The sequence below is a fragment of the Mastigoproctus giganteus genome, chromosome 4 (assembly GCF_048544385.1).
Source record: "Mastigoproctus giganteus isolate SK-2022 chromosome 4, ASM4854438v1, whole genome shotgun sequence".
NCBI classification, from domain to species: Eukaryota; Metazoa; Arthropoda; class Arachnida; order Uropygi; family Thelyphonidae; genus Mastigoproctus; species Mastigoproctus giganteus.
The window spans coordinates 194,663,774-194,690,975 of record NC_143578.1 but is presented as its reverse complement, the minus strand read 5'-3'; the positions used below and the strand labels follow the sequence as shown (position 1 = coordinate 194,690,975).

The 27,202-nt window shown below is 38.5% G+C and overlaps 1 protein-coding gene across 1 annotated transcript in view; it reads right to left on the bottom strand.

Annotated features, from left to right (window-relative positions):
• The window catches only part of Eip93F (Ecdysone-induced protein 93F), a 195,586-nt gene that overhangs the window by 137,891 nt on the left and 30,493 nt on the right, over positions 1 to 27,202 (bottom strand). The window contains exon 2 of the mRNA XM_090371113.1: positions 18,558 to 18,626. Within this exon, the coding sequence (XP_090227239.1) occupies positions 18,558 to 18,626 (69 nt within the window). The remainder of the gene's footprint in view (positions 1 to 18,557; positions 18,627 to 27,202) is intronic.

The window sequence follows — 27,202 nt, the reverse complement described above, 5'->3', positions numbered from 1 at the left end:
CTCGTTCCAGCAGCTCTACATCCTTCTTGAAATGAGGCCTCCAGACCTGTATACAGTACTCTAGGTGTGGCCTGACCATTGCCTTATACAATGGAATAATCACCTCCTTATCCCTGCTGGAAAAATTCCTATATATCATTGACAATACTCCATGAGCTACTCTTGCAGCCCGTCTGCACTGCTCAGAGAACTTCATGTCTGCCTGCACAACCACCCCCAAGTCCCTTTCATTCTCTACCACTGTCAGTGTAGTACCACAGAGTTGATACGTTGCTCTGGGGTTGCTGTTTCCCATGTGTAGTACTTTACATTTGTCAATGTTAAACTTCATTTGCCACCTCTCAGCCCATCTGCTCAACCTTTCCAGATCCTGTTGCAGCAGCATAGTGTCAGTAGTGTCCTTGACAACCCTGCCTACCTTTGTATCGTCTGCAAACTTCAACATTAAGCTTGATATACCCTCATCAATATCATTTATGAATACAGAAAACAATAATGGACCCAACACTGAGCCCTGAGGGACTCCACTAATAACATTAGTCCAAGACGAGCAGTGTCCATTGATTACCACTCTCTGTCTTCTCCCCCTCAGCCACCCCTTTATCCACAGCAGCAATTTGCCTCCAATGCCACACTGCTATAATTTGTGCAGCAGTCTTCCATGTGCAACAGTATCAAAAGCCTTTCTAATATCCAAGTATATAATATCAAAGTTATTCCCTGCATCCAGTTCCTTTGTGACTGCGTCATAGTATCCAATCAAATTGGTCAGGCATGACTTCCCCTTAACAAAACCATGCTGTGTCGAGCTATAGCTGAAGTCTTGTCTAAATGATCCTGCAGTGCTTCTTTAACTAGTGCCTCCATTAATTTTCCTGGAACAGAAGTTAAACTCACAGGTCTATAATTACTTGTGTCAACCTTTGATCCTCCTTTGTGAATTGGGGTCACATTTGCACATCTCCAGTCTGTGGGTACTTCCCCTGAGTCCAAGGAAGCTCTCATAATTATGGCTAAGGGTTTGCTTACTTCCTTTGCTGCCTCCTTTAATATAACTGGATAGGTCCCATCCACCCCGGGTGCCTTTCTTGTGTTTACCTTTAACAATTTCTCCTCCACTTTACTCTCAGTTATTACAAGATTCTCTAGCTTACTGCTACAGCTGAATACACCTCTGGCTTTCACTTCGCTAAATAACTCCTCATGTGTGAATGTCGATGCAAAATATTCATTTAGTTTGTTAGCTACCTGAGCAGGATCATCAACAGTTGACCCATCGATATCAAGTGGACCAATCTGATTCATCCCCTTCCTTCTAGAGTTTACATAAGTAAAGAACTCTTTGCTGTTTTTCTTTGCATCCCTTGCCAAAGATTTCTTGTAATCTGCCTTCGCCTGCCTAACCTCCTTTGTAACTTGGTTACAGATCAACTTATAGGCTTCTGTGTCATGTGTTAATTTGTATGTATCCCATGCATGTTTCTTCTCTGCCATATGCCTCATCAGTTCATCTGACATCCATTTAGGCCTAAACCTTGAACAATATTTCTTAGTTGGTATGTAAAGCCTAGTAGCTTCCAAGATAAGTTCTTTGAATGCTTCCCATTTTGCATTTGCTGTTGGTAACATCATCAGTTGGTCCCACTGTATAGAATTTAAATACTGTCTCAGTCCATCATAGTCGCCTTTACGAAAGCAATAACCCTTCCCTTTACCCCTAATGGTAGTTACCTCTTTGAGTAAATCCCACTTCAGCACACTGTGATCACTGCCACCTAGTGGTTCATTTATCTGCAGATTCTTAATGCATGAAGAATCACTGCTGATAATCAAATCAAGAGTATTCCTCCCTCTTGTTGCCTCCCGAACATGCTGATGTAGAAAACAATCATCCAATAAATCCACAAAAGCCTTGCTAGTGTGTGAGTGACCAGCCCCCAAATTCCAGTCAATATCTGGGAAATTAAAATCTCCCATTATAAGACTCTCTGATTTACTGGCCCACTCTATTTCCCTGTACAGTTTCTTATTATACTCATCAGAGTCATTAGGCCTATAGCACACTCCTACTCTCAATTTTGATCTCCCAATGCTTATGTCACACCAAACTGACTCGACACTGCACTGTCCAGTGATGTCCACTGGCTTCACTTACTTGGATTTTATGTATTTCTTAACTAATAGCATAACCCCTCCTCCCTTCCTATCCAGTCTATCCTTTCTGTAGACGTTGTACTCCCCAAATTCCAGTTCTGCATTCCTTATATCTGTGTGACACCACGTCTCTGATATCCCAACAATATCTGCCTTTGATGTTTTGAGCAATACCTCAAATTCATCAAATTTATTTACTAAACTCCTAGCATTGGTGTACACGCAAGTATACATGCATCTATTTCTATTCTTAGCTACCCTAGCACAACCCATGTGTTTACTTGTACCGCAATGACTCCCGGCAGTCTCCGAAATATCCTGCATCTTGTTTTTCAGGCTTCTGCTCATTCCAATAGAAGCAGTGCAAGAATCTCTTTCACCTCTGCCAGTGGTTACTGTTAATCTATTCGTCTTTGTCTCCCCCAGGCTAGCAGTTTTCCGACCCACCTAACACTGCCTCGATAGCATCAGGAAATATTCTTGCACCCTTTCTATTTAAGTGTATCCCATCCCTGTAGAAGCAATCTCTCCTGTTAACAAGTAGAGTGCAGGCTGAAAAAAAATTCTACCCCTTGAGCCTTGCACAATCTTTCCAGGGCCGAATTGATCGACAAGGCTCTCATCATATACTCCCTCCTATCGTGTCTGGGCAGAATTGCAGACACTTTCAAATTCAACCCTAATTCATGGCTTTTTTCCAACAGTGACCTGTACTTGTTAAGCAATTCTGCCAGTCTCCTACTCTTGATATCATTAGTGCCAACGTGTACAACTATATCATCTTTTGTGTCCTTAAAAGATGATATCTGCTCTACAACGTCATCAACCTTTGCCCCTAGCAGACATACACTGGTCCTGTTCCACCTATCCTTTTTACAAAGCATGTTCCCTGTTTCCCTGACAATAGAGTCACCAACAACTACTAGTTCCTTTGGGACCAGCGCATTCTGCCTTGGGGGTTGCCACTGTGTTGCGCGACGACCAAGTGCAAGCTCTGGCGTTGATGTGTGTAGCTGAGAGCTTGATGGGCCCCTCACTTGTAATCCTTCGAGGGCATCTACCTTGTCCTTCAAGCTCTCATATAGGCCCATAAGAACGCTGAGTTGTTGCCTGATTCCGATACACTCCTTGCATCGCGCACACACAAAGACATCCCCCATGGCAATATCATGTCCCGTACCTGAATGCTCCACAAAAATCATGCAAGCTGTGCATTTTAGAAGGCTGTGATCCAGAAGGCAACTGCCCCCATGAGTTCTCCTCTGAGCCACAGCACTTCCATTAGCTTGAGCCTTTTGTTTTGCTGCTCTGGTCTGAGTCATGATTTCTTTTAATTTAAATAAAATTTCAATTTCAGTTTATAACCCTGCTTATCTCCCAACACAGTTATAAAGGGATATATATTTTTTAGTGTCAAGTATTAATTATTTCCGAGTTCCCTTTATGTAACTTCCGTATCAGTTATGTATTAATTAATTATTTTACGTTTGTAATCTAAGTCGGTATATGTATTTAGTTAAAAGTACAATTTAAATACCAACGAAGTTCAACAAGTTTAATAGATTTTACCGATCACTGAAAATATAACCTATACTATACTAGCGCTATCTAGGTTCGATATATAACGATCGTATGACAAAGACAAAGGCGGGAAGTTACGAACGGTAATCTATGGACACTTAAGTATTAATTAACTTTCAAATCTCGCTGTCTCAATACAGAATAAACTAACGATCCTTACTAGGTCTATAAGCTACTTACAAAAAATAATTGGAGGTAAAAAATATTCAATAAGCGGCTAAATATGGCTAAAAAAAAAAACTTCTCGTTCAGCGGAGTTGCGACTTGTAACACGTGGATACTCTTACCGATACTTTTATGCAATTGCAAGGCTGAGTAAAGAATAAATACACCAAATTAATCAGAAAATCACAAAATAATGCTATACTACTAAATTTAAATCAAAAGTTTTAGAAAAACAATAAATAATAAAAATCCACTTACGGCTTTGAACACGTCTGGCCCCTACTAGCCTCGTCAGCAGACTCCTAGTCTGCTGACGAGGTAGAAGTATAGTAAATAAATTTGATAAATTTGAAGTGTTGGTCAAGACAACAAAGGCGGATATTGTTGGGATATCAGAGACGTGGTGTCACACAGATTTTAGAAATGCAGAATTGGAATTTGGGGAGTACAATGTGTACAGAAAGGATAGACAGGATAGGAAGGGAGGAGGGATTATGCTGTTAATTAAGAAAAACATAAAATCAAAAGAAGTGCATCCAGTTGATATAGATGGACAGTGCACTGCTGAGTCAGTTTTGTGTGTCATAAGCACTGCGAAAGTAAAAATAAGAGTAGGAGTGTGTTAGAGGCCTAATGACTCGAATGAGTACAATGAACAATTGTACAGAGAAATAGAGTGGGCTCGTAAATCAGAATATCTTATAATGAGGGATTTTAACTTCCCAGATATTGACTGCAACTTGTGGTTTGGTCACTCGCACACTAGTAAGACTTTTGTAGATTTATTGGATGATTGTTTTCTGCAGCAGCATGTTCGAGAGGCAACCAGAGAGGACAATACTCTTGATCTGGTTATCCGCAGTAATCATTTGGGAATTAAGAATTTGCAGATAAAGGAACCACTAGGTGGCAGCGATCACAGTGTACTGAGATGTGGGATTTACTTAAAGATATAATTACCATCAGGGTAAAGGAAAGGGTTTTTGTTTCCATAAAAGTGACTACAGTGGTCTCAGACAATCGCTTTCACGATTAATTCTGTACAGTGGGATCAACTGATGATATTACCAACAGCAAATTCTAAGTGGGAAGCATTCAAGGAATTAATCGTGGAAGCAACTAAACATTTCATACCTATTAAGAAATATTGTTCAATGCTTAGGCCTAAATGGTTGTCGAATACTAATGAGACAGTTTGGCAGAGAAGAAAAATGCATGGGAGGCATATAATTTATCAGGCAACACAGAAGGAGCCTATGGCAGATATAAGCTAGACTATAATCAAGTCACAAAGGAGGTTAGGCAGGCAAAGGCAGATCTTTGGCAAAGAATGCTAAGAAAAACAGCAAGGATTTCTATACTGATGTAAACCCTAAAAGGAAGGGGATGAATCAGACTGGTCCACTTGATATCGATGGTTCGACTGTTTATGATCCTGCTCAGATAGGAAACAAACTGAATGAGTATTTTGCATCTACATTCACATATGAGAAGTTATTAAGAATTGAAAATGCCAGACGGTTATCAAATTGTAGCAGGGTTCTTAATGATTTTGTAATAACTGAGAGCAAAGTGGAGGAGAAATTGTTGAAGTTAAACATAAGAAAGGCACCTGGGGTGGATGGGATCTATCCAGTTATATTAAGGGAGGCGGCAAAGGAAGTATAACCTTTAGCCATAATTATGAGCATGCTTTGCTCTCATAATTACTGTAACAAACTTCCATCTGTTGTTGTGGAAGTTGATGTTTGTTGTTTGTTATTTAGTTTTAAGGAGCATTAGCAACTAAGGCCATATTGCTCCGGGGATATGAGGTGGTCATTCCCTGACCTTTCCGCATCCTCCATATTTGGTGGTCACAAATTGGAGCAGAATGGTATTAAGGGTAAGTTGCTACAATGGATAAAAGGATGGTTGAGTGGGAGAAGACAGAGGGTAGTAATTAATGGGCACTGCTCTTCGTGGACTAATGTTATTAGTGGAGTCCCACAGGGTTTGGTGTTGGGTCCACTGTTGTTTTGTATATTTATCAATGATATTGATGAAGGTATATCAGGCTTAGTGCTGAAGTTTGCAAATGATACAAAGGTTGGCAGGGTTGTTAATGACAGTAATGGCAGTGTGCTACTGCAACAGGATCTAGAAAATTTGGGAAGATGGGCTGAGAAGGGACAACTGAAGTTTATTGACAAATGCAAAGTACCGCATATAGGTAGAAGTAACTCTAGAGGAACATACCAACTGTGTGGTACTACACTTAAGGTGGTAGAAAATAAAAAAGACCTGGGAGTAATTGTGCAGTCAGATATGGAAGTTTTCTGAGCAATGCAGACAGGCTGCCAGAGCAGGTTATGGGGTTTTGTCAATGATATACAGGAATTTTGCTAGCAGGGAAAAGGAGGTGATTGTCCCTCTGTATAAGTCAATGGTCAGGCCACACCTTGAGTACTGCATACAGTTCTGGAGACTTCATTTTAGGAAGGATGTAGATTTGCTTGAGCCTGTACAGAGAAGAGCAACAAGATTGGTGAGGGGAATGAAGGGATCTTCTTACCAAGAGAGGCTTAAGTTCTGCAAATTTCCGCAGCTGGAGACTGGGCACCTGATTTTGATCTGATTGAGGTGTATAAGGCCTTGAATGGGTTGAGCACACTGAATTCTGATGAGATTCTTCCACTTATTCAGATTATGAACCTAAGGGGGCATTAAATTCAAATTGAGGACAGACAGCTGTAGAATAGATGTGCGGAAATTTGCCTTTAGAGCAGGGGTGGGCAACAGCCGGCCCGCGACGATGTTGAATCCAGCCCCCTCGGTAAATGCATAAATATAGAAAATCCATACCTGACTACACTCACCGTAAACGTTCGGCTTAATTCGGTTCAATCAGGAATCGCGGCCAGTACAACAGTAACCAAGTGATTCTACGCAGCCTCAACGAGTTATTTCCTAATTATTATTGTAGCATCGATCGAACGAAGTTCCTTTGGGTATGATTTCTTATTGAAAAAAAATAATATTGGTGCGAGATATTTTATGTTTTATGCCTTTTCTAATTATTACAATTTTTAATTTAATATAATTTATAGCCCATAAAATGAGCCAATTAAAAAAAAAAGAAAAATTGATGCCGAATGCCGCATTTTCAATGATAATTGGACATTCAGATATTTTTTTTTAAAATACATTAATAATTTGGTAATTCAAGTAATATAACATTTTTTAGGTTCTGATTTTTTTTATTAAATCGTTCAATCTATTCCAGCCCGCATCATGATGCGAAAATTTCATTCGGCCCGCTGACGAAAAAAGTTGCCCACCCCTGCTTTAGAGAGAAACATTTAGAGAGAATGGTTGTGTGATTTTTTTTTTTTTTTTTTTTTGTTTTTTTGGCTGTTGTTACACAACCTCATATGCTTGCTTTCTTGCATCACATGCCACTATTACTATGACTGTGATCAGCATAACAAACTGTATAGACATATAGAGTGTGCCAATAAATTAGAATATCTTATAATGGGGGACTTGAACTTTCCGGATATTGACTGGACGACCCTGCAGTTAGGCCTCTCACACAGTAGTAACACTTTTGTGGATTTATTAGATGACTGTTTTCTATATCGGCATATCAGAGAGCGGAGTCAACAAGAGAAAGCAATATTCTTTATCTGATTATCAGCAGTGATGCTTCGTGCATTAAGAATCTGCAAATAAAAGATCCATTAGGAGACAATATTCATAGTATACTGATATGGAATTTACTTAAAGATGTAACTACTGTCAAGGGCAAGGCTTTTGCTTTTGTAAAGGTGACTAGAATGATCTGAGTTTCGTAATGTGAACCCAATAACACATTGTTGAGTTTTTTTTTTTTTTTTTTGGTAATTCGTTCTAAGACCTCAGAAGTTGAAATTTTTGCTATATAACTAAGCTATTTATCTCTCTAAAAGTTCATTTTTATAATGGAAATTGCGCTACACTTTCATCATTATCATATGTTCCGATATAAGAATCAATTTTGAATGCCTTTGTGATATTTTTCTAAAACACATTTCTGGAGGTCAATACCAATAAAACAATAAAAACAATTTGCGCTTTCCAGTTTATTGGGCTTTTCTGTTAGTGCATCTAATTATAAACCGGTAGTAAACTTGATTTTATTGCATTTGCAATAATCCCAATAACTGGAATTGTGTAGGTTTATATGTTATTATGGTGTAATGTGTTCCCCCTTCACTGAAATCTTCAATCATATAAAAAACATAAATAAATTTTCACAACCTTCTCTACATTCCTATTTACTTATTATAATGATGAAGGGAAAGCGACCAACAGAAAGTGCAAGTGCTGGCAGTGCTAGGAAACAAAACTGATTTTAGAAATGAAGATGATTAATTAAGAAGTACGAAGCAGGACAAAGTTTGTCATCTATTGCACAGAATTATGTCTCGCTGCTTCAACAGTGAATACCATTTTATATGGTATTCACTGTTGAAGTATGCATATAAAAGAACATGTTAAAGGATCAACGTATTTCACACTGGGGCCAGTCCGCCCCAACAGTGATCACAAAACAGCATTCAAGTTCTATACGAAGATGGAAAAGCTATTAATAATATGGATGGAAAATCAGATTCAGATGCAAGTGCCGCTGAATCTAACGGCCATTCAAGCAAGAAGTATTTATGAAGATAACAATAAGTATGGCAAACTGCAAGCCAAGTTCATGGCAACAACAGGTGGTTTAATAGGTTCAAGCATCGTGCTGGTTTCCAAAACATTAAGGTACGCAGTGAAGTCGCCAGTGCCGATTCTGCAGCTGCAGATCAATTTTGTGATGTGTTGGGAAAAACCCCTTCTAAATCTGCACAACCCTCAACTTCCACAGCAGCGTGCTTATCAGCTGAAGAGTTAATTCAGGCAACGATGCTCGAAAAGTAAAACTTGTTGACATTATTCCTGTCTCCTCTCTCTTTTTTTAATTTTATAATTTTGAAATTTTTGTAATTTTGTACACTTTTGTAATTTTTCCTGCGCATGAGATAAAAAAATTGAATGAATAATTCTATTTATATGTTCGTCGACCATTTCTCTTTTGCTTCTATAAAATTCAGCGTGCAGAATTTCCCTAAATGCTTATTCAGGGAAATTCCAACTTACATAGCATTCCGCGGAATGCAACCCTTACATTAATCGGGGAGTGTCTGTACTTCAAAAAAATTTAATACTCGATTGATTGCTTGGTACAAATCTACCCAGCATGTTTTTTAATTCAACCACTTGTTACATATTATAGCTAAAGAACAAAATTCTCAAAATTAAAGTTTCGGGAATCATTAATGAAAATAACATTGCATCCTTCAGCAAGATCAATGGAGATAGCAAGTTAGAGTGTTCCAACACACACACACACACACACACACACACACACACTGCATATTGTCTGTCCATGTGGAATTCCACTGAGTGTTTAGCCCACAAAGGGTGTCTGCAGAATGGCACTGTGGGCACACTCAATATTTGCACCACTAAGGCTGCTTATAGACAGAAGACAAAGAAGGTAAATATATGCCCATCTGATATGTCGTCCTTACTCTTAGATTCACCGCAGAATGCAAGGTGATTACCCAGACTGAGTACACTCATAGACACGACCAGGTAGCCAGAATAATACATCAGAAGCTAGCAAGGAAATACCAGTTGATCGAAGAAAGCGTACCTTACTACAAGTACAAACCCCAGGCAGTACTAGAGACCCCAACCCACAAGCTGTACTGGGACCATGCCATAATAACGGATAACCCTTGTGTACAAGAAGAAAAAGAAAGGCTACCTATCTGATTGACATAGCTGTACCCAACACTGGCAACCTGCAGAAAACCCATGGGGGGGAAAATCAGGAAATACACAAACCTAAGACAGAAGATAAAAGAGATGTGGCATATGCAACAAGTAACAACCATCCTGATCATCATATCAACACAGGTATGGTGCCAAAGACCCTACATAACAGCCTAGCACCAATAGGTCTCCAGCGAACACCTACAAGGAACTCCCAAAAGTCGCAATCCTGAACACCTGTAGGATAGTCAGAGTTCCTCAACCAACAGTAACACCAGACATAACCACAATAACCCTGTGTACTTGGTAGCAATACCTGTCACATGGTGAAACCCCCAATCATGGAGAAATAATAATAATAATAATAATAATCAACTACAAAGAACAAAGAATATGGTAACTATGGAACCAGAGGAGGAACAGCATACTATGGAACCAGAGGAGGAAGAGCAAGAAAAAATACAACCGAGCATTGCCGAAGTGGAAAGAGACAAAGTCATGATATCCAGAATAGAAGACGAGTGGAAGAAGGCCCTAACAGAATTCGAAGGAATGGATCCCACAAGAACCCACGTGATACCTAAGCAGAGGTCAAATAAAATCCTGTGGAAAGTAACAGACCACCTCAATTGGCAAATAATACCACATTATCTTGACAACAATGGCGCAACGCTGGAGGCTATCCATACAGCCGTGTACTGTGCTGCCATAGCAGCCACTAGGATTAATGGAAAAGAAAAGAGACAGCAGCAGCAGAAGAACCAAAAACAGAAAGAACCGCCAGCTTGGGAAAGAATACTTCAGCAGAAGATAGAAGAATTAAGAGTCAAGATAGGTCAGTTGACCCAGTACCAACAGGGTAATAGAAGTAAGAAATTAAATGGAAAGGTGAAGAGCATCCTCAAGAGAGACAGCGTCCACAACAAACATGAGACCCGAAATCAGAGAATACTTGGACGCACTGAAGCAGAACCTCCTCGCACTCAGCAAGAGACTAAAGTGATACAAAGTGAACTCCCAGAGGAAAATAACAACCGAATCTTACATGAGGACCAAAGAGCCTTCTAGAGGAAACTGGGAAAAGATGAGAAAGCAGGAAACAGACTGCCCAAGAAGAAGATGATCAAGGAGTTCTAGGGAAATATCTGGAGCAGTGAAGTAAAGCATTACAGCCAAGCTCCCTGGATAGAAGTAGAATGGAAGAAAACCAATGATATACAAGAGATGAGAGAGTGGGAGATTCGAGAAGAAGCAAAACAGTCGATCAGGAACACCCACAGAGACCAGCAGCAGAAGAACCGAAAACAGAAGGGACCGCCAGCTTGGGAAAGAAGACTTCAGCAGAAGATAGAAGAATTAGGAGTCAAGATAGGTCAATTCATGGCGAACCCCCAGGAATTGATAACATCCACAACTACTAGTACAAGAAGCTCACTTGCACACACAAGCACCTAGCAGAGCAGTTCACTCGAATGATAAGGCACCCGGAGACAGTCCAGAAGTTTCTCACTGAAGGATTCACATATCTGAAGCCTAAAGATGAAGATACAAGAAATCCTGCGAAATACAGGCCACCAATCACCTACCCCCCCCCCTCCCAACAATGTACAAGATCCTAACCAGCCGCATAATCTTGTTTTTGTTGTTTTTTTGGTTTTTAGGAGCATTAGCAACTAAGGCCATATTGCTCCGGGATATGCGGTGGTCATTCCCTGACCTTTCTGCATCCGACCGTATTTGGTGGTGACGGGCTCGAACCCCGGTCTAATCCAGAAGCGTGTGCTACGCACTGCTGCTCCTACCCAACTGGCTATGGAGGCGCCAGCCGCATTAGCATTAGTAGAGGCATTTGATGCAAGAAAGCAAGCTTATGCAGCATCAGCCAAAAAAAAAAAAAAAACCACTTCCACTTCACCCCTCTGTTCGTTCAAAATACCTGTCCAGCTGAGCCTTAAACTTATTTAGGCTATCAACTTCCACGACAAGGGATGGAAGTCTGTTCCACCAACCAACCACCCAGTGGCTAAAGGCAAATTTCCGCACATCTATCCTACATTTGTCTTTCCTCAATTTGAATTTATGCCCTCTCAGGTGATTATTCTGAGCGAGAGGAAGAATCCCATCCGCATTGAGCATGCTCAAACCATTCAAGGCTTTATACACCTCTATCAGATCACCTCGCTGGTGCCTAGTCGACAGACACTGTAATTTGCAAAACTTAAGCCTTTCTTCGTAAGAGCACCCCTTTGTTACATTCACTAATCTTGTTGCCCTTCTCTGTACTCGTTCCAGCAGCTCTACATCCTTCTTGAAATGAGGCCTCCAGACCTGTATACAGTACTCTAGGTGTGGCGTGACCATTGCCTTATACAAGGGAATAATCACCTCCTTATCCCTGCTAGAAAAATTCCTATATATCATTGACAATACACCATGAGCTACTCTTGCAGCCCGTCTGCACTGTTCAGAAAACTTCATATCTGCCTGCACAACCACCCCCAGGTCCCTTTCATTCTCTACCACTGCCAGTGTAGTACCACAGAGTTGATACGTTGCTCTGGGATTGCTGTTCCCATGTGTAGTACTTCACATTTGTCAATGTTAAACTTCATTTGCCACCTCTCGGCCCATCTGCTCAACCTTTCCAGATCCTGTTGCAGTAGCATAGTGTCAGTAGTGTCCTTGACAATCCTGCCTACCTTTGTATCGTCTGCAAACTTCGACATTAAGCTTGATATACCTTCATCAATATCATTTATAAATACAGAAAACAATAATGGACCCAACACTGAGCCCTGAGGGACTCCACTAATAACATTAGTCCACGACGAGCAGTGTCCATTGATTACCACTCTCTGTCTTCTCCCCCTCAGCCACCCCTTTATCCACAGCAGCAATTTGGCTCCAATGTCACACTGCTCCAATTTGTGCAGCAGTCTTCCATGTGCAACAGTATCAAAAGCCTTTCTAAGATCCAAGTATATAATATCAAAGTTATTCCCTGCATCCAGTTCCTTTGTGACTGCATCATAGTATCCAATCAAATTGGTCAGGCAAAACTTCCCCTTAACAAAACCATGCTGTGTCCGAGCTATAACTGAAGTCTTGTCTAAATGATCCTGCAGTGCTTCTTTAACTGGTGCCTCCATTAATTTTCCTGGAACAGAAGTTAAACTCACAGGTCTATAATTACTTGTGTCAGCCTTTGATCCTCCTTTGTGAATTGGGGTCACATTTGCACATCTCCAGTGTGTGGGTACCTCCCCTGAGTCCAAGGAAGCTCTCATAATTATGGCTAAGGATTTGTTTACTTCCTTTGCTGCCTCCTTTAATATAACAGGATAGATCCCATCCACCCCGGGTGCCTTTCTTGTGTTTATCTTCAACAATTTCTCCTCCACTTTACTCTCAGTTATTACAAGATTCTCTAGCTTACTGCTAGAGTTGAATACACCTCTGGCTTTCCCCTCGCTAAATAACTCCTCATGTGTGAATGTGGATGCAAAATATTCATTTAGTTTGTTAGCTACCTGAGCAGGATCATCAACAGTTGACCCATCGATATCAAGTGGACCAATCTGATTCATCCCCTTCCTTCTAGAGTTTACATAAGTAAAGAACTCTTTGCTGTTTTTCTTTGCATCCCCTGCCAAAGATTTCTCGTAATCTGCCTTCGCCTGACTAACCTCCTTTGTAACTTGGTTACAGATCAACTTGTATCTTTCATAGGCTGTCATGTGTTAATTTGTATGTATCCCATGCATGTTTCTTCTCTGCCATATGCCTCATCGGTTTATCTGACATCCATTTAGGCCTAAACCTTGAACAATATTTCTTAGTTGGTATGTAAAGCCTAGTAGCTTCCAAGATAAGTTCTTTGAATGCTTCCCATTTTGCATTTGCTGTTGGTAACATCATCAGTTGGTCCCACTGTATAGAATTTAAATACTGTCTCAGTCCATCGTAGTCACCTTTACGAAAGCAATAACCCTTCCCTTTACCCCTAATGGTAGTTACCTCTTTGAGTAAATCCCACTTCAGCATACTGTGATCACTGCCACCTAGTGGTTCATTTATCTGCAGATTCTTAATGCATGAAGAATCACTGCTGATAATCAAATCAAGAGTATTCCTCCCTCTAGTTGCCTCCCGAACATGCTGATATAGAGAACAATCATCCAATAAATCCACAAAAGCCTTGCTAGTGTGTGAGTGACGAACCCACAAATTCCAGTCAATATCTGGGAAATTAATATCTCCCATTATAAGACTCTCTGATTTACTGGCGCACCCTATTTCCCTGTACAGTTTCTTATTATACTCATCAGAGTCATTATTAAGAAGATATTATTATTATATTATAGAAGTCATTATTATTAAGATTATCAGCATAATCAAGAAGATATCAGACCACTTAGAGAGTCAGAACATAATGGGCGAACAGCAGAAAGGATGCAAACGGAGAAGCAAAGGATGCAAGGAGCAATTAACCATTGAGGCCACAGTTATGGAGCAAACCTATAAGAAGCACCGCAACCTATACACGGTCTATGTCGATTTCCACAAGGTCTTCGACTCCGATAGTGACAGACTTCCTAGGAGCAACAATGGCAAAATGGAGTACCACAATTAAGATCGAGAACATCACAACCAGACCAATCCCCATCAGAAAAGGAATCTTTCAGGGAGATGCTCTGAGCCCACTGTGGTTCTGTCTCGCACTCGGCCTGCTAACCACCATGCTTAATGGCAGCAAGTATGGATATAACCTCAAAGGAAGAAAGAACCTGTACACCCTCATCCACCTGATGTACATGGATGACATCAAGCTCGAAGCAGCAACCGAGAACCAATTACTCCGGATCACCGAAGAATTCAGCAAAGACATCAGGATGGGATTTGGTTTAGACAAATGCAAGACCCACACACTGAACCAAGGAAAATTAGTCGGCCAAAACTACCAGCTGCTAACTGGTAAAGAGATCAAAGCTATGACAGTAGGAGAGACCTACAAATACCTAGGTATGATGCAGGCTCAGCAGTTAGAGCACAAGGAAATCAAGAAGTGCCTGACCAAAAAATATCATCAGAGACTCGGAAGCCTGCTGAAAGAAAAACTGAATGGAGGGAACACAGTTAAAGCCATAAACACCTATGCAGTTCCAGTACTAACATACTCTTTTGGGGTCATAGATTGGACTAACACTGAGCTAGAGGATATCATGCGAAAGACAAGGACAATGATGACAAAGAGCCGCCAACACCGCCCGAAGTCAGCAGTGGAGAGACTAACAATAGCTCAGAAAGAGGGAGGAAGTGGCCTGATAGAGCAACAGAAAACAGCGATAGTTAACCTGAAGGATTACTTCAAGAACAACACAGCACGACTCCACAAGGCTATAACGAAGATAGATAAGTGGTGTACCCCACTCAACCTAAGTGAGGAGCCCCCTCGCACCCAGATGGCACAAGAAACAAAGCTAGAAAGGTGGGCAAAGACACACTCCATGGCAGACAATACAATGACCTCCATTAAGATCACATATATAACTTTGCTTCCAATGCATGGCTCACAAGCGGGATGCTCTTCCCCAAGACTGAAGGATTCATGTTGGCCATCCAAGACCGTAATCAACACTAGGAACTATAGAAAATACATTGCCAAGGAGCCCGGAGTGTCCGATGACACGTCGATGATGCCACCTGGTGTCAGAAACGATCCAACACATCACCGCGGGATGCAAGGTGATCACGCAGACTGAGTACACTCATAGACACGACATGGTAGCCAGGATAACACATCAGAAGGTAGCACGGAAATACTAGCTGATCGAAGAACGTGTACTGTACTACAAGTACAAATCCCAAGCAGCAGTAGAGACTGGAACCACGAAATAATAACAGATAGGACAATCCCACACAACAGACCGGACATAACTCTTGTGGACAAGAAGGAAAGGGCTACCTATCTGATTGACATAGTAGTACCCAACACTGGCAACCTGCAGTAAACCCATTCAAAAAAAATCAAGAAGTACACGAACCTGAAACATGAGGTCAAGGAGATGTGGCATACACAAGAAGTAACGACCATATCCCGATCATCGTGTCAACCACCGGTATGGTGCCAAAGACCGTGCATAGCATCCTAGCAGCAATAGGTCTCCCAGAGAACACCTACAAGGAACTCCAGAAAGTCATAATCCTGAACACCTGTAGGACAGTCAGAAAGTTCCTCAACAAACAGTAACACCAGACATTACAACCACCCTGTGTACTTGGTAGCAGTACCCGTCACGGTGTGGAATCCCCCAATCAGGGAGAAATAATATAAGAGCAACAATAATAATAATAAACAGCAAATAAATAGATAGAAGCTGTTGGATAAACCATAAGATTTAAAATTTTGGAAAACCAGGACACCAAGACAAAACCTGAAAAATGAAAACATCTGGTCACCCTAAACTAACCTATCCTTCTTTTAACAACATAACTCAGTTCCAACTAACTGACAACCAGTAATAACAATGGCATAATGGTAGGTAGTTTTTCCTAGGGCTACCTGCCAACCAATGAGACTCCAAGCAGAGTCGAAACTGCATCTGGCTAGTAGCAAACACTTCATAGGAAAAACAATATACTTTTCCATTGGAGTAGTGCTTTTTGTTATAATAGGCAAATACGAAGGCAACTTGTGGGAAAGTGCCTCCACAATATGAGACTGATGTACTAAGTCAAACCAAGATTGCTCAAAACTATGTACAGAAAGAGGCTATGCCAGACATGTACAATGACTTTTTATAGCTTTCATAGCTTCTGCCCTAAACTTAATGATGCCTTTTTCCAGTAATTAAGAAATCTCTGGCTAAAAGCAAGTAAGGAAGTTATGGAAGTGATTATGTTTCACTTTTATATTTTATGACTGTGACTCCCCCCTTTTACCAAACTAATAAAATTTTGTTTCAATGAAAATAAAATGTAAAAAACACATTTTTTTAAAATTCAAACTTTTCATTTATAAAAAAAAAAAAAAAAATCACCCTTAATATGTACTGTAATCTATTAGTAAAAGATCAAGCATTGGTATGCAGCAGTTTCAACAAACCAAAAACTTTTTCCAGAACCAAAAAAAAAAAAAAGTAACCTGTCAGGTGCCACACAACAAGTTAATTACAATCAAGGGCAGAGTTAAATATGGCAACAGTTCTTCAAATCACTGAATGCATTTAATTTTAAATTCAAAGAAAAGGTTTAAGCGACATTAACCATAACCTTGGAATATTTTTTCATTCTTTTCAAATTCACAGTATTTGAATAGAATGAAATGCAAAATATTTGTTTCACAAAATGCCAACTTATGCAAATCAATTACTAATATACAATCACGTTGCTCAACAAATTCAAAGTACAAATTATAAGTTCAACATCCTGAATATGACGATCCATTAATTGTCACCATTCATTTTCTGGCTATGTTTAAGAAAATAGTTGAATCTGGAACACCACTCAAGAATCAACAAATTTAGTTCAGCCTTGCCATCTGCCAAAGAGCATATTAGAATTGATTATACAGGATGGTGATTTAGCCTCATCCATAAGTTTTCACCATGCTCCAAAAACACAGACATGTTAGGACAACTGATAATAAGTGATGAATACTCAGTTTCTGAGTTACATGATTCATACATGAAACATTATGCTAAGGTGACTTAAACATAGTATGCCTAACAGTGGGTCTTTGCTGAAACAACTGCTGGGTAAAACATTTTGCTTTTCCCCTACAAAATATACTGAATGCAATAGGGCATTCAATATTGCAATATACTGAATGCAACAACATATATTTTGTAAGGGAAAATAATTAACTTCATATTTACTATACTATGCAATATATAGTGTATTTTTTGTATTTTCCATGTACTATATATATAATACCTCTCTCTCAAAAAACATAAAATAAAATTTAAAAAAGGCCACATTTGTAGGTTACTTTGCACAATAAATTATAATATGGAAATGCAATTTTTCCACAGTTTTCATGACTATAACATGACCACTTAAACTGGAAGATTACATTATCTGTCAAGTATGGGTCCAAAGCTCCCAAGATTTGAGATGCTCAACTGTAACCTAATCATCTTTCAAAAATAAATTCTACAAAAAAAAAAAAAAAAAAAAAAAATTTTGAAGTTCTTGTGAAACCAGAAGCATTCACTTGCTCTCCCTTCCATTCCACATTAGAATCGTTTACCATACTACCACAATAAAGGAGAGCAAGTTGTCTCCAACTTCCTCTCCTTTATTGTGGTAGTATGGTGAACCATATATGCTAAATACACACATATTTAGAAAACAATTTCAAAATCAGACTTGAACATGAACTTATACACATGGATGCATGCACAACATATAACAAAACAAAAAGAATAACTTCCCAGATGTACACATTCATTTTTCAATCAAATAAACAACCATGGTAAGAACTTAAGGCATTTTTTAAGAACATCCAACAAAAGGGACAAATTTACAAAACACCCTCAAACTTATCCTTGTGTGGGGGGGGGGGAGGATTTTTTTGAATCTCTAAATATGCAATTAATCATATATTCAAATCATGATAGGAAATGCTACTCTGCATATAAAACAAGATGATTGATACATGGGAGATAAAACTTTATCCACCATTCCCATAATTCTAAGAATCTTCACTGTTTAATGGAAGAAAAGGAATAAGTTATTGAAAAAATAATTCTATAAATATGAGTATGAATAGTACTAAATACAAATAAGAAACAAGACTTGTGCATAAAACATACTTGTAAAAGGCTGGGTAAACTTCTGCCATTTTTCTGCTCCCATTAATTCCTCTGCAAGCCTTTCCATTCCTAAAAAGATATACAAGTCAATAACAAGACTAAAGAAATAGTTTGCATTTAAAGAAACTATATAATATGATAAAATGTAATAATAAAATTACAGTACAGAGCATGGGGTTTGTAAAGCATTACTGGTTTAGAGTAATTAGATTGTTCCCAAGTGCGTGTGAAGGAAATATTTAATCTTGCAAGATCATCCAGCTAAAATAGAAAGATACTTGTACAATAAGTATTTTCTAAAAGATTAAAATTTCCATATCTGTCCTGTTATCTTTATCATCAGCATAATTACTAATGAATAGACAAAAATATTACACTAGAAATTTAACATATATACAGAAAAATAAAACAAAACCTGAAAAGTCAGTATGAATGTAACAGTTTTTGTTCAAAAAACAAATTGACAATCTAGTCTGTCTGTCTGTCTGTCTGTCTGTCTGTCTGTGGGGGGGGGGTCCACCTTATTACATAGACATTAACTTCTCTCAACTGTTTTGGAAATAATGTTATGTGCCATTCAACCACAATAGGAGTAAGCATGCTGGAGTCCTCCAGGAGGAGGATAACTCAAGACAGTGTGCAAATGGAAATCTCTGGATGCTCTGATGTTGCTTTGATTTGGATGTAAAGACTGAGGGATTTCTGGAGCCAGATGAGGTTGCCCAGAAAGAATTGTTGCAGTCTGATGAAAGGATCAATTAATTGTTTCTGCAAGTTTAGACAACTTGGGGAAAAAAACTCTTTCTTAAAGGTGTTAACTTGTTCACTATTGACTGTCATCCTTTTTCTCATTGAAATTGTGAGGTGCTACTCAGGTAAGAAAGGATTCTTCATGAAGACTGATGTGAAATATTTTTCTTCAGAGCGTTTTGCTTTGACGCAGTCTACTTAATGTTTCTGACTGATGATGTAGTGATTGATCTGCTGAACAATTTGCACTTTAACATTCTCAACCGAATCATCAGGTTCTTGGGAATCCTTTATGCAGTCCTTCCAAACTTTCCTCCACACTCCATTCTAGGCACTTGAAATGTTGGAGATGCCAGTTTTAATGTTGTCAGATTTCTAAAACTCCTTTAGGCTCAGTACGTTTTCACCAGTGTTGATGGCTTTAATAGCTTGAGAAACGGTGTTCCTTATGTAGTAAACTTTAAATGTGGCAATAACACCTTGGTTCATTGGTTGGATCAGAAATGTAGTGTTTGGAGGCATGTAAAAAAAATTTATATGATTGTTCAAGTCTTCTAAGCTCTCTTTGCTTGGATGTCTTGGCACGCCGTCCATGATCAGAAATGCTTTGTAATCAAGGTTATTTTTTTGCACAATATCTTTCCACTGCAGGACAGAAGAATTCAGAGAACCAATCAATGAAAAGGGGCCTGGTTATCCAAGCTTTTTTATTAGCCTTCCAAATTACAGGTACGTTTTGATTTAGTGAAACCTTTGGAAAATCCAAGGGCTCTTGGATTTTCCAAATGGTAAACTAAAGGGGTTTTAATTTAAAATCCCCCCCAGCCCTTACTAGCAACCAAATCATCAGGGCTTGTTCGCTAGATTTAACCTCGAAAAAAATGGTTCCACATTTTTTCTTTAATCACTTTTTTCTTTAATAATAACTGAACTTAATGGAATTCTGCATTGGATATTATCTTCAATAAAATTATTTAGAAGTATCTCCTTTTCAATCATAATAGCCAGCCTAGCCCTAGTCAATTTAGTTGCCTGCAGTGGACCAGCTGCCAAAGTTAATTCTTTATTTTTTATTATTGTTCATATAGTTGAATCTGCCAGTCCTAAATTATTGCACACATTCACTTGTCATTGACTGGAATCTATTCACTTCAAAACATCTAATTTAATTTTCAAATTCAATCTTTTTCTTACCTTTGTAGATTTCATACCGCATCCAGACGTTGCTTTTCCATTCTTAGGCACCATTATTAACTGTTTGAAAATGTAACTGCGTTGCATTAATTATAATACAGTATAATGTTCGAGTAAACTGCCCGTTACGGACGATGTCTAACACTGTACTGAGTGATGACTGGATTTTGGATAAATGCATATAACACAAATATTACAAGCTATACTGCATATTCCTTAACTTGGTCATTTTTTCAAATGTTGATCTCAGAACCGTAACAAGTCAGTGGACTGCAATTAAATGTAGCATGGGAGAAATTTTCACTCAGTGTTGGAAACATTTTAATGCTATTTTGCTATTCATTCTCATACATCATATGAAAAGGACAGGAAGCACCATTCGTTAAACATATCAAAATTCAATCCATACACTGGTTAAAAGAGCGTTATAGTCAGTTGTGACACAGTTATAGTGAGATACAGGTTATAATACAAGAACAGCATTATAGCAAATCAGCATAAAGCAAACCGTGTTATAACGAGGGCCTACTGTACTAAGATACACTTATTCACACAAGCTTTCTTTTCTAACTTGTTTCATGCAGATGGCAGAAGCTGATAAGTATGGCATAAAGTCTGTTAGACCAGCCTTGTACTTAAAATAATGCCATAACTGCATACTCAAAATTTATCAAATAATTGGCACTCAACTGACTCAATAGCATTTGAAAGCAAAGTAGTCAACAACCACGTTCCTCATAGTATTTAAGGATGGAATATGCTGTCCACCAGATATATAAATATTATGTTTTATCCACCATAAATTAAATAACACAGAAAAAAATGTGAATTTTATTGTTTGTCAAATCTGTTTTAGAAGATATGGGGGGGGGAGTGCCAAAGATACACAAAACTACCATATTTGACGGCATATAAGACACTTTTTTTTCTGGAAAATCACCCTGCATCCTATATGCGGAAGTGAGCCCTCCCTCATCGGCGTAGCAGCGAGCGGGCAGGTTGTTACCAGCAGATTATGAAGAAAAAAATACTGGAATTACATAAACTTGTAATAAAAGCACAAAAACGAATTTCTTTTGAACTTGGCCAAACAGGAAATATGGACGAGGTCCCACTAACATTTGATGCACCATCCAACAAAAACTGTGAATATCAAAGGATCTAAAACGGTGTCAATAAAAAAACACCGGGCATGAGAAAACACATTACACAGTATTTCTGGCTTGCTGTGCTGATGGCACAAAACTACCACCATTTTTAATATTTAAAAGAAAAACTCCATCTAAGGAAAAAATTCCAGAAGGTCTATTTGTTAATGTTCATCCAAAAGGATGGATGAATCTGGAATGAATTTATGGCCCCAAAAAATATGGGCAAGGTGGTCTCTTAAGGAAACCACCTTAAGGAAAACACTCTCCTCATTTGGGACCAGTTCAGAGTGCACAGAACTGAAGTCATTAAAAAGAGGGTGAGGGAACTGAATGCACAATAGTTGTCACTCCTGATGGACTGACAAGCCAATTGCAGCCTTTGGATGTGTCCATAAACAAGCGATTTAAGCAAAATATGAGAGAACAGTGGAACAAATCAATGGGAGAACCCGATCATGACCTCACACCCACAGGAAGAATGAAGAGGCCCACCACTGCACAGGTGTGTGAATGGGTTAAGGAATCTTGGAGAAATATGTGGTAAAATAATTATAAGATATTTCAAGAAGACTGGAATTAGTAATGCCCTTGATGGCACTGAAGTCAATGTGTTATTTGAAGACAGTGATACCAACATTAGCCAGGAAGAGTTTTTTTGGATTTGAAGGCAATGATTTTTTTCCCTTTGCAGAACACTAATATTTTTTACCATTCCCTCACTGTCTTTTTGTTCATTTTCAATTCTAGTGGTAGTTTGCTTCATATAAAATATTTTATAATGTAGCTAAGATTCTTTTATTTCTCTTTTAAATTGCTGTATTGGTAAATTAATAATAATAATTAAATAATGTATTATTATTATACAGTACAGTAAACCCTTGATTTAACAGACCCCGATATAACAGATTTCGGATTTAACGGACCAGACAAATAATAATACAGTACTGTACATACTAATCTCACCATATTATTCTTTTTTTAGGTTATACAAAACTTCAGTATTATTAATTAAAAATTAATAATAATTACCTATTTCCATTATTGTTTTGATAATTACCTACTTTTATTTTTATAATCAAAGTCAGAAATTGTAGTCAGAAAATTGTTTTTTATTCTTTCTGAAAACATGTTCAAATAGCTGCTTTCCCAGATTACAGATAACAGCAGGCGGTGACTTGCGAGCTGAACGTGACTTGGGACAGTAAACTGCAGGTCCACCAACTTACTTTGCTTCAGTCTCAGTCTGCCTCAAGCTATTGTGTGGCCAGGTTGTAGGTGGTAGATGACTTTCATCAACCGGTGAAATACCACAACTTTGCTTATTGGAGGCTTGAAGTGGTGAAACCCATGTTTAGTCTCTAGAGCAAAGTTACCGGCACCCCCCTCCCCCCCCATACTTCTCCTTCAACCCATGCATGGTACTAAGTACTATAGGTTTTGATATCTTTCGTGTTTGGGGGTTTTCATAAAAAAAAAAAAAAAAATACAGAGTGTTTCTGTGATTTCTGAATTGTGACTTTATTTATTAAATAATTTTGCAATCCTTACAATTTAAAATAGCATCAAGTGATAGACGAGTTAAAAGAAAGCGTGTGAACTTAAATGTGGCACAGAAATTAGAGCTAATTGAGAAATAAATCAAAGGACAAAGTGCAACATAATTTTATATTGTCCAGTACTGTATATTGTATTAAAGCTTTTTTTTTTTTTTTTACATTAAGAACAATAAAAAATGCCCACCCCAGGTTATATTCAATTTAATGGACACCCCTTCTCCCCTATTAGTCCGTTAAATCGAGGGTTTACTGCATTAGTATTTTTATTGCTGTTCTGATCACATGTTTAGGATGAGCTTTATTAATACACATTAGAAAAAATAAATATTAAATGCCTAAATACACTAAAACTTTTTTTCCTTAATTTTCCTTTCTAAAATGGGGGTGCATCCTATATGCCGTCAAATACGGTAGATATGAAATGTTGCATCACTTCAATTTTTTATACTTGGATAAGTATAATTTTTTTTCATTATCTAAACCAGTGGTTCCCGAACCCCTGGGGGTTCGCACTAAAAATTCCGTAATGGCGTATGCTTAGATTTATATTGGTATATTATTGAAAACAACAAAATATAACTAATAGTAAACAATAAAATAAATTAAAATTAAATAAATAGTAAAGAATTGCCAAAGAAATCTCCCACCTCTCCCACAATTCCTTATAATTACTTTACTATCTTACAGTATATCATTTTAAATAAATATCTAAAATTATTTCTTGACTTAATGTCTTAAGAGTATGAAAAAAGGTTGTTTATGCATGGGTAATGCAAGATATAATCAGATGCATGCATACTACCTGAGTAGTAGAAATGATGGAACGACCTTTTTCATACTTTTGGACATTTAGTCAAGGAATAGTTTAAGATTAAACCATGAACACCATCAAGCATCTCTCATATTGTGGAGTTATACTTCATAACTGGGTTGTCACTATTGCAACAACAGGGTACCTGCCCACCCACTGATGAGTAAGCCAACAAGCTTTGAAACGGTGCCATCTGGGTGGTGGTATCCTCCGAGAATAAGTAACATTAGTGTGGTGAAGTTACATATTCAAAGCAGTGCAATACCTCAGCCACTCGTTCTGAAGATTCATTCACAATATGAGATATGAAAAACTATCCATTTCTACTACCTGGGTAGTAGAAATGATGAAAGTGCATTACCCATGCCTAAACAATCTTTTTTAAATAAATATGTTTTCCAAACTATTTTTTTTTCATTCTCAAGGATCATTGTTACGTATAGGTACTTTTTTTTTTTTAGAACCTATAGTACTTAGTACCATGCATGGGTTCAAAAGATGAAAGAAGATAGTTGTTGACATTAGACTTGAACTTCTGTTGATTGTAATTTTCAGGAAATACGTATGAATTTTTTTTTTTTTTTTTTTTTTTTTTTATTTGGTTTTTAGGAGCATTAGCAACTAAGGCCATATTGCTCGGGGATATGCGATGGTCATTCCCTGACCTTTCCGCATTCTCCGTATTTGGTGGTGACGGGCTCGAACCCCGGTCTAATCAAGAAGCGTGTGCTACGCACTGCGGCTCCTTCCCACCTGGCTACGGAGGCGCAATACGTATGAAAGAACGTTGTTCCAAAAAACAAAAGTTGAATGAATAAATGACGAAGAAGAAAAGTTGATTCTGTGAGTTTGAAGTTGGACAGTAAAAGGATGTTCATCAGAGCGGGAATTATAGAAGCCAATTCAGAAAATCCATGCCCATGGAAGTATCCATCGATAGAAAAGACATGCGGCAGAAACAGAATGTCTAAGAGACAGAGTGGAGAGACTCTGTTAGATATGAGTCATTAATTAACATAACTTCTGTCTTTTGAATGGAATCTAGAAGCATGTGAGAGGTTTTGGTGGCACCGCCCCAGATGTGGGAACAATATTCTATGGTAGGGTGGATTTGCGATTTGTACAGAACAGCTGTTTGGAAGAAAAGTAACACCGAGAGCGAAAGAGAAAACCAAGTTGTTTTAGATGCAGAAGAAGAAATATTTGTAATGTGCTTGTGCCAAGAGAGATTAGAAGTCAGGGTAATCCCAAGATCTTGCCAAGAAATCAAAGTGTCATCGAAGATAAGCAAAGGAGAAGAAGAAGAATCCATTTTGCGAGATATAAGACAGGACTGAGTTTTAGAAGGATTGAAATTAAGTTTTCTTTGCCCCACTGGAGAATTCCTGGAGATCAGCATTTAAGGATTTGGCAGTGTATACTAGAGAAGTTGAAGCTGTTTCAGCAGGGCAGGGTTTCTCAAACTGGAAGATGGAAAGTAACGTGCTATCACCAGCAAAACTATGGATAGGATTTCCAGTTAATGGAAGAAGGTCATTAATATACAAGAGGAAAAGAGTGGGGGAGAGAAATGAACCTTGGGGAACACCAGCATTAGTGGAGAAGTAAGAAGACAGAGAACCATCTACCGTCACCCACAGTGAGCAGTCAGAGAGAAAACTGGATACCCAATTACAAAGCTCACAAACCATGGGATGGAAGCTTATTTAGAGCACCTTTATGCCAAACACAATCAAAAGTCTCTGGCTGTCATGCACTCCCATTCTCTAAGGTCTTCCTCTTCTCCTTCTTCCAGGATAGCCTTTGAATATCTGGGTTCTTGCATCTGTTTTACATATCCATACCATGTGAAATGCTTTTCTTTGATAGTGTCGATATCTTTTTCACTTCCATTTTCTCTCTTATGTCTTCATTCCGTTTTCTGTCTCTTCTAGAAGTTCTTGCTGATGTTCTTGCATAGATGTACATAAGCCAGAATATCACCAGTGGAACGACACTGATGGAATCCATGATGGCAATCATTGACCAGATGAAAGATTTCCAGATAGTTTAAGAGTTGGCAGTTGATTTATTTCTCCATTATTTTGGAAAGAGTAGAAGTAATCGCAATGGGACGATAATTGGATGGAAGGGATTTGTCATCCTTTTTAGGAACTGTCTGGATATGAGCAAATTTCCAAGCAGAAGCAAAAACACCTTTGAAATAAGAAAGTGAAGCAAAATGACACAAAAGAGGAGTAAGTTCACAGGCACAGGTTTTGAGAACAAGTGGAGAAATATGATCAGGGCCTGGAGCTTTCGTAGCACCAGATTCATCAAAATCTTTCTGACAGAAAACCACAGGATTCATTGAATGGAGTGTACTGGGAACGGTTTGAGGTGATTTACCAAGATCATCAATACAAGAGTTGAAAGAAAAATAGGTTGCTAGCAGGTCAGCTTTATCTTTGGCTGATGTGGCAATAGAACCATCTGGTTTTGACAGAGGCAAGAACAGAGATGGGCAAAAATTGTGGCCAATAGCTTTGGAAAGACCAGAATGCTCGACTACCATTTGGACAAGAAGCAGGTTTTTTTATTTAGTTTAAATTACTGATGCATTGCTGTGAACTTTTTTAATTTTGATGTATAACAATACACTACTATTAAGATATAACTACAATTAAAAAACACAGTTACAACACAATCTATCTCTTACACCTTAAAAGGGTAATTACACATAGCATATTGATCAATCAGGGGTCAATTACTCTCTTATGACATCTCCCTTTTCTTACTTGCCTGAACATCCTGACCACCCAGACATTTGCATGTGATCAAGAGACAGTACAGGGGCCACAGAACATGATTCTCTTCATACAGGTAAATATCACAACAGCACATGCAGGTACTATGATGTTACTGGCCATTCCTTTGAAAGGTGTGAAAACTGAGATGGGCAACCTAAATGTACCAACTGCAATGTGACACGCCTGGGAGACTTTCATCCACTTGGTCAGGGATCCCAGGTACCCTATCTACCAAAAAGCAATGGGGTGACAAACACTGCGGATAGATTCACTAATAATTCAAATAGTGAGACAGCACTAAAATTCCTCCAGATAAATGACTAAACAGTGTGTCACGGCAGAGTACATCAAGTTCAAAATGGAAGAGGAGCAAATCGATATCCTAATCGTCCAG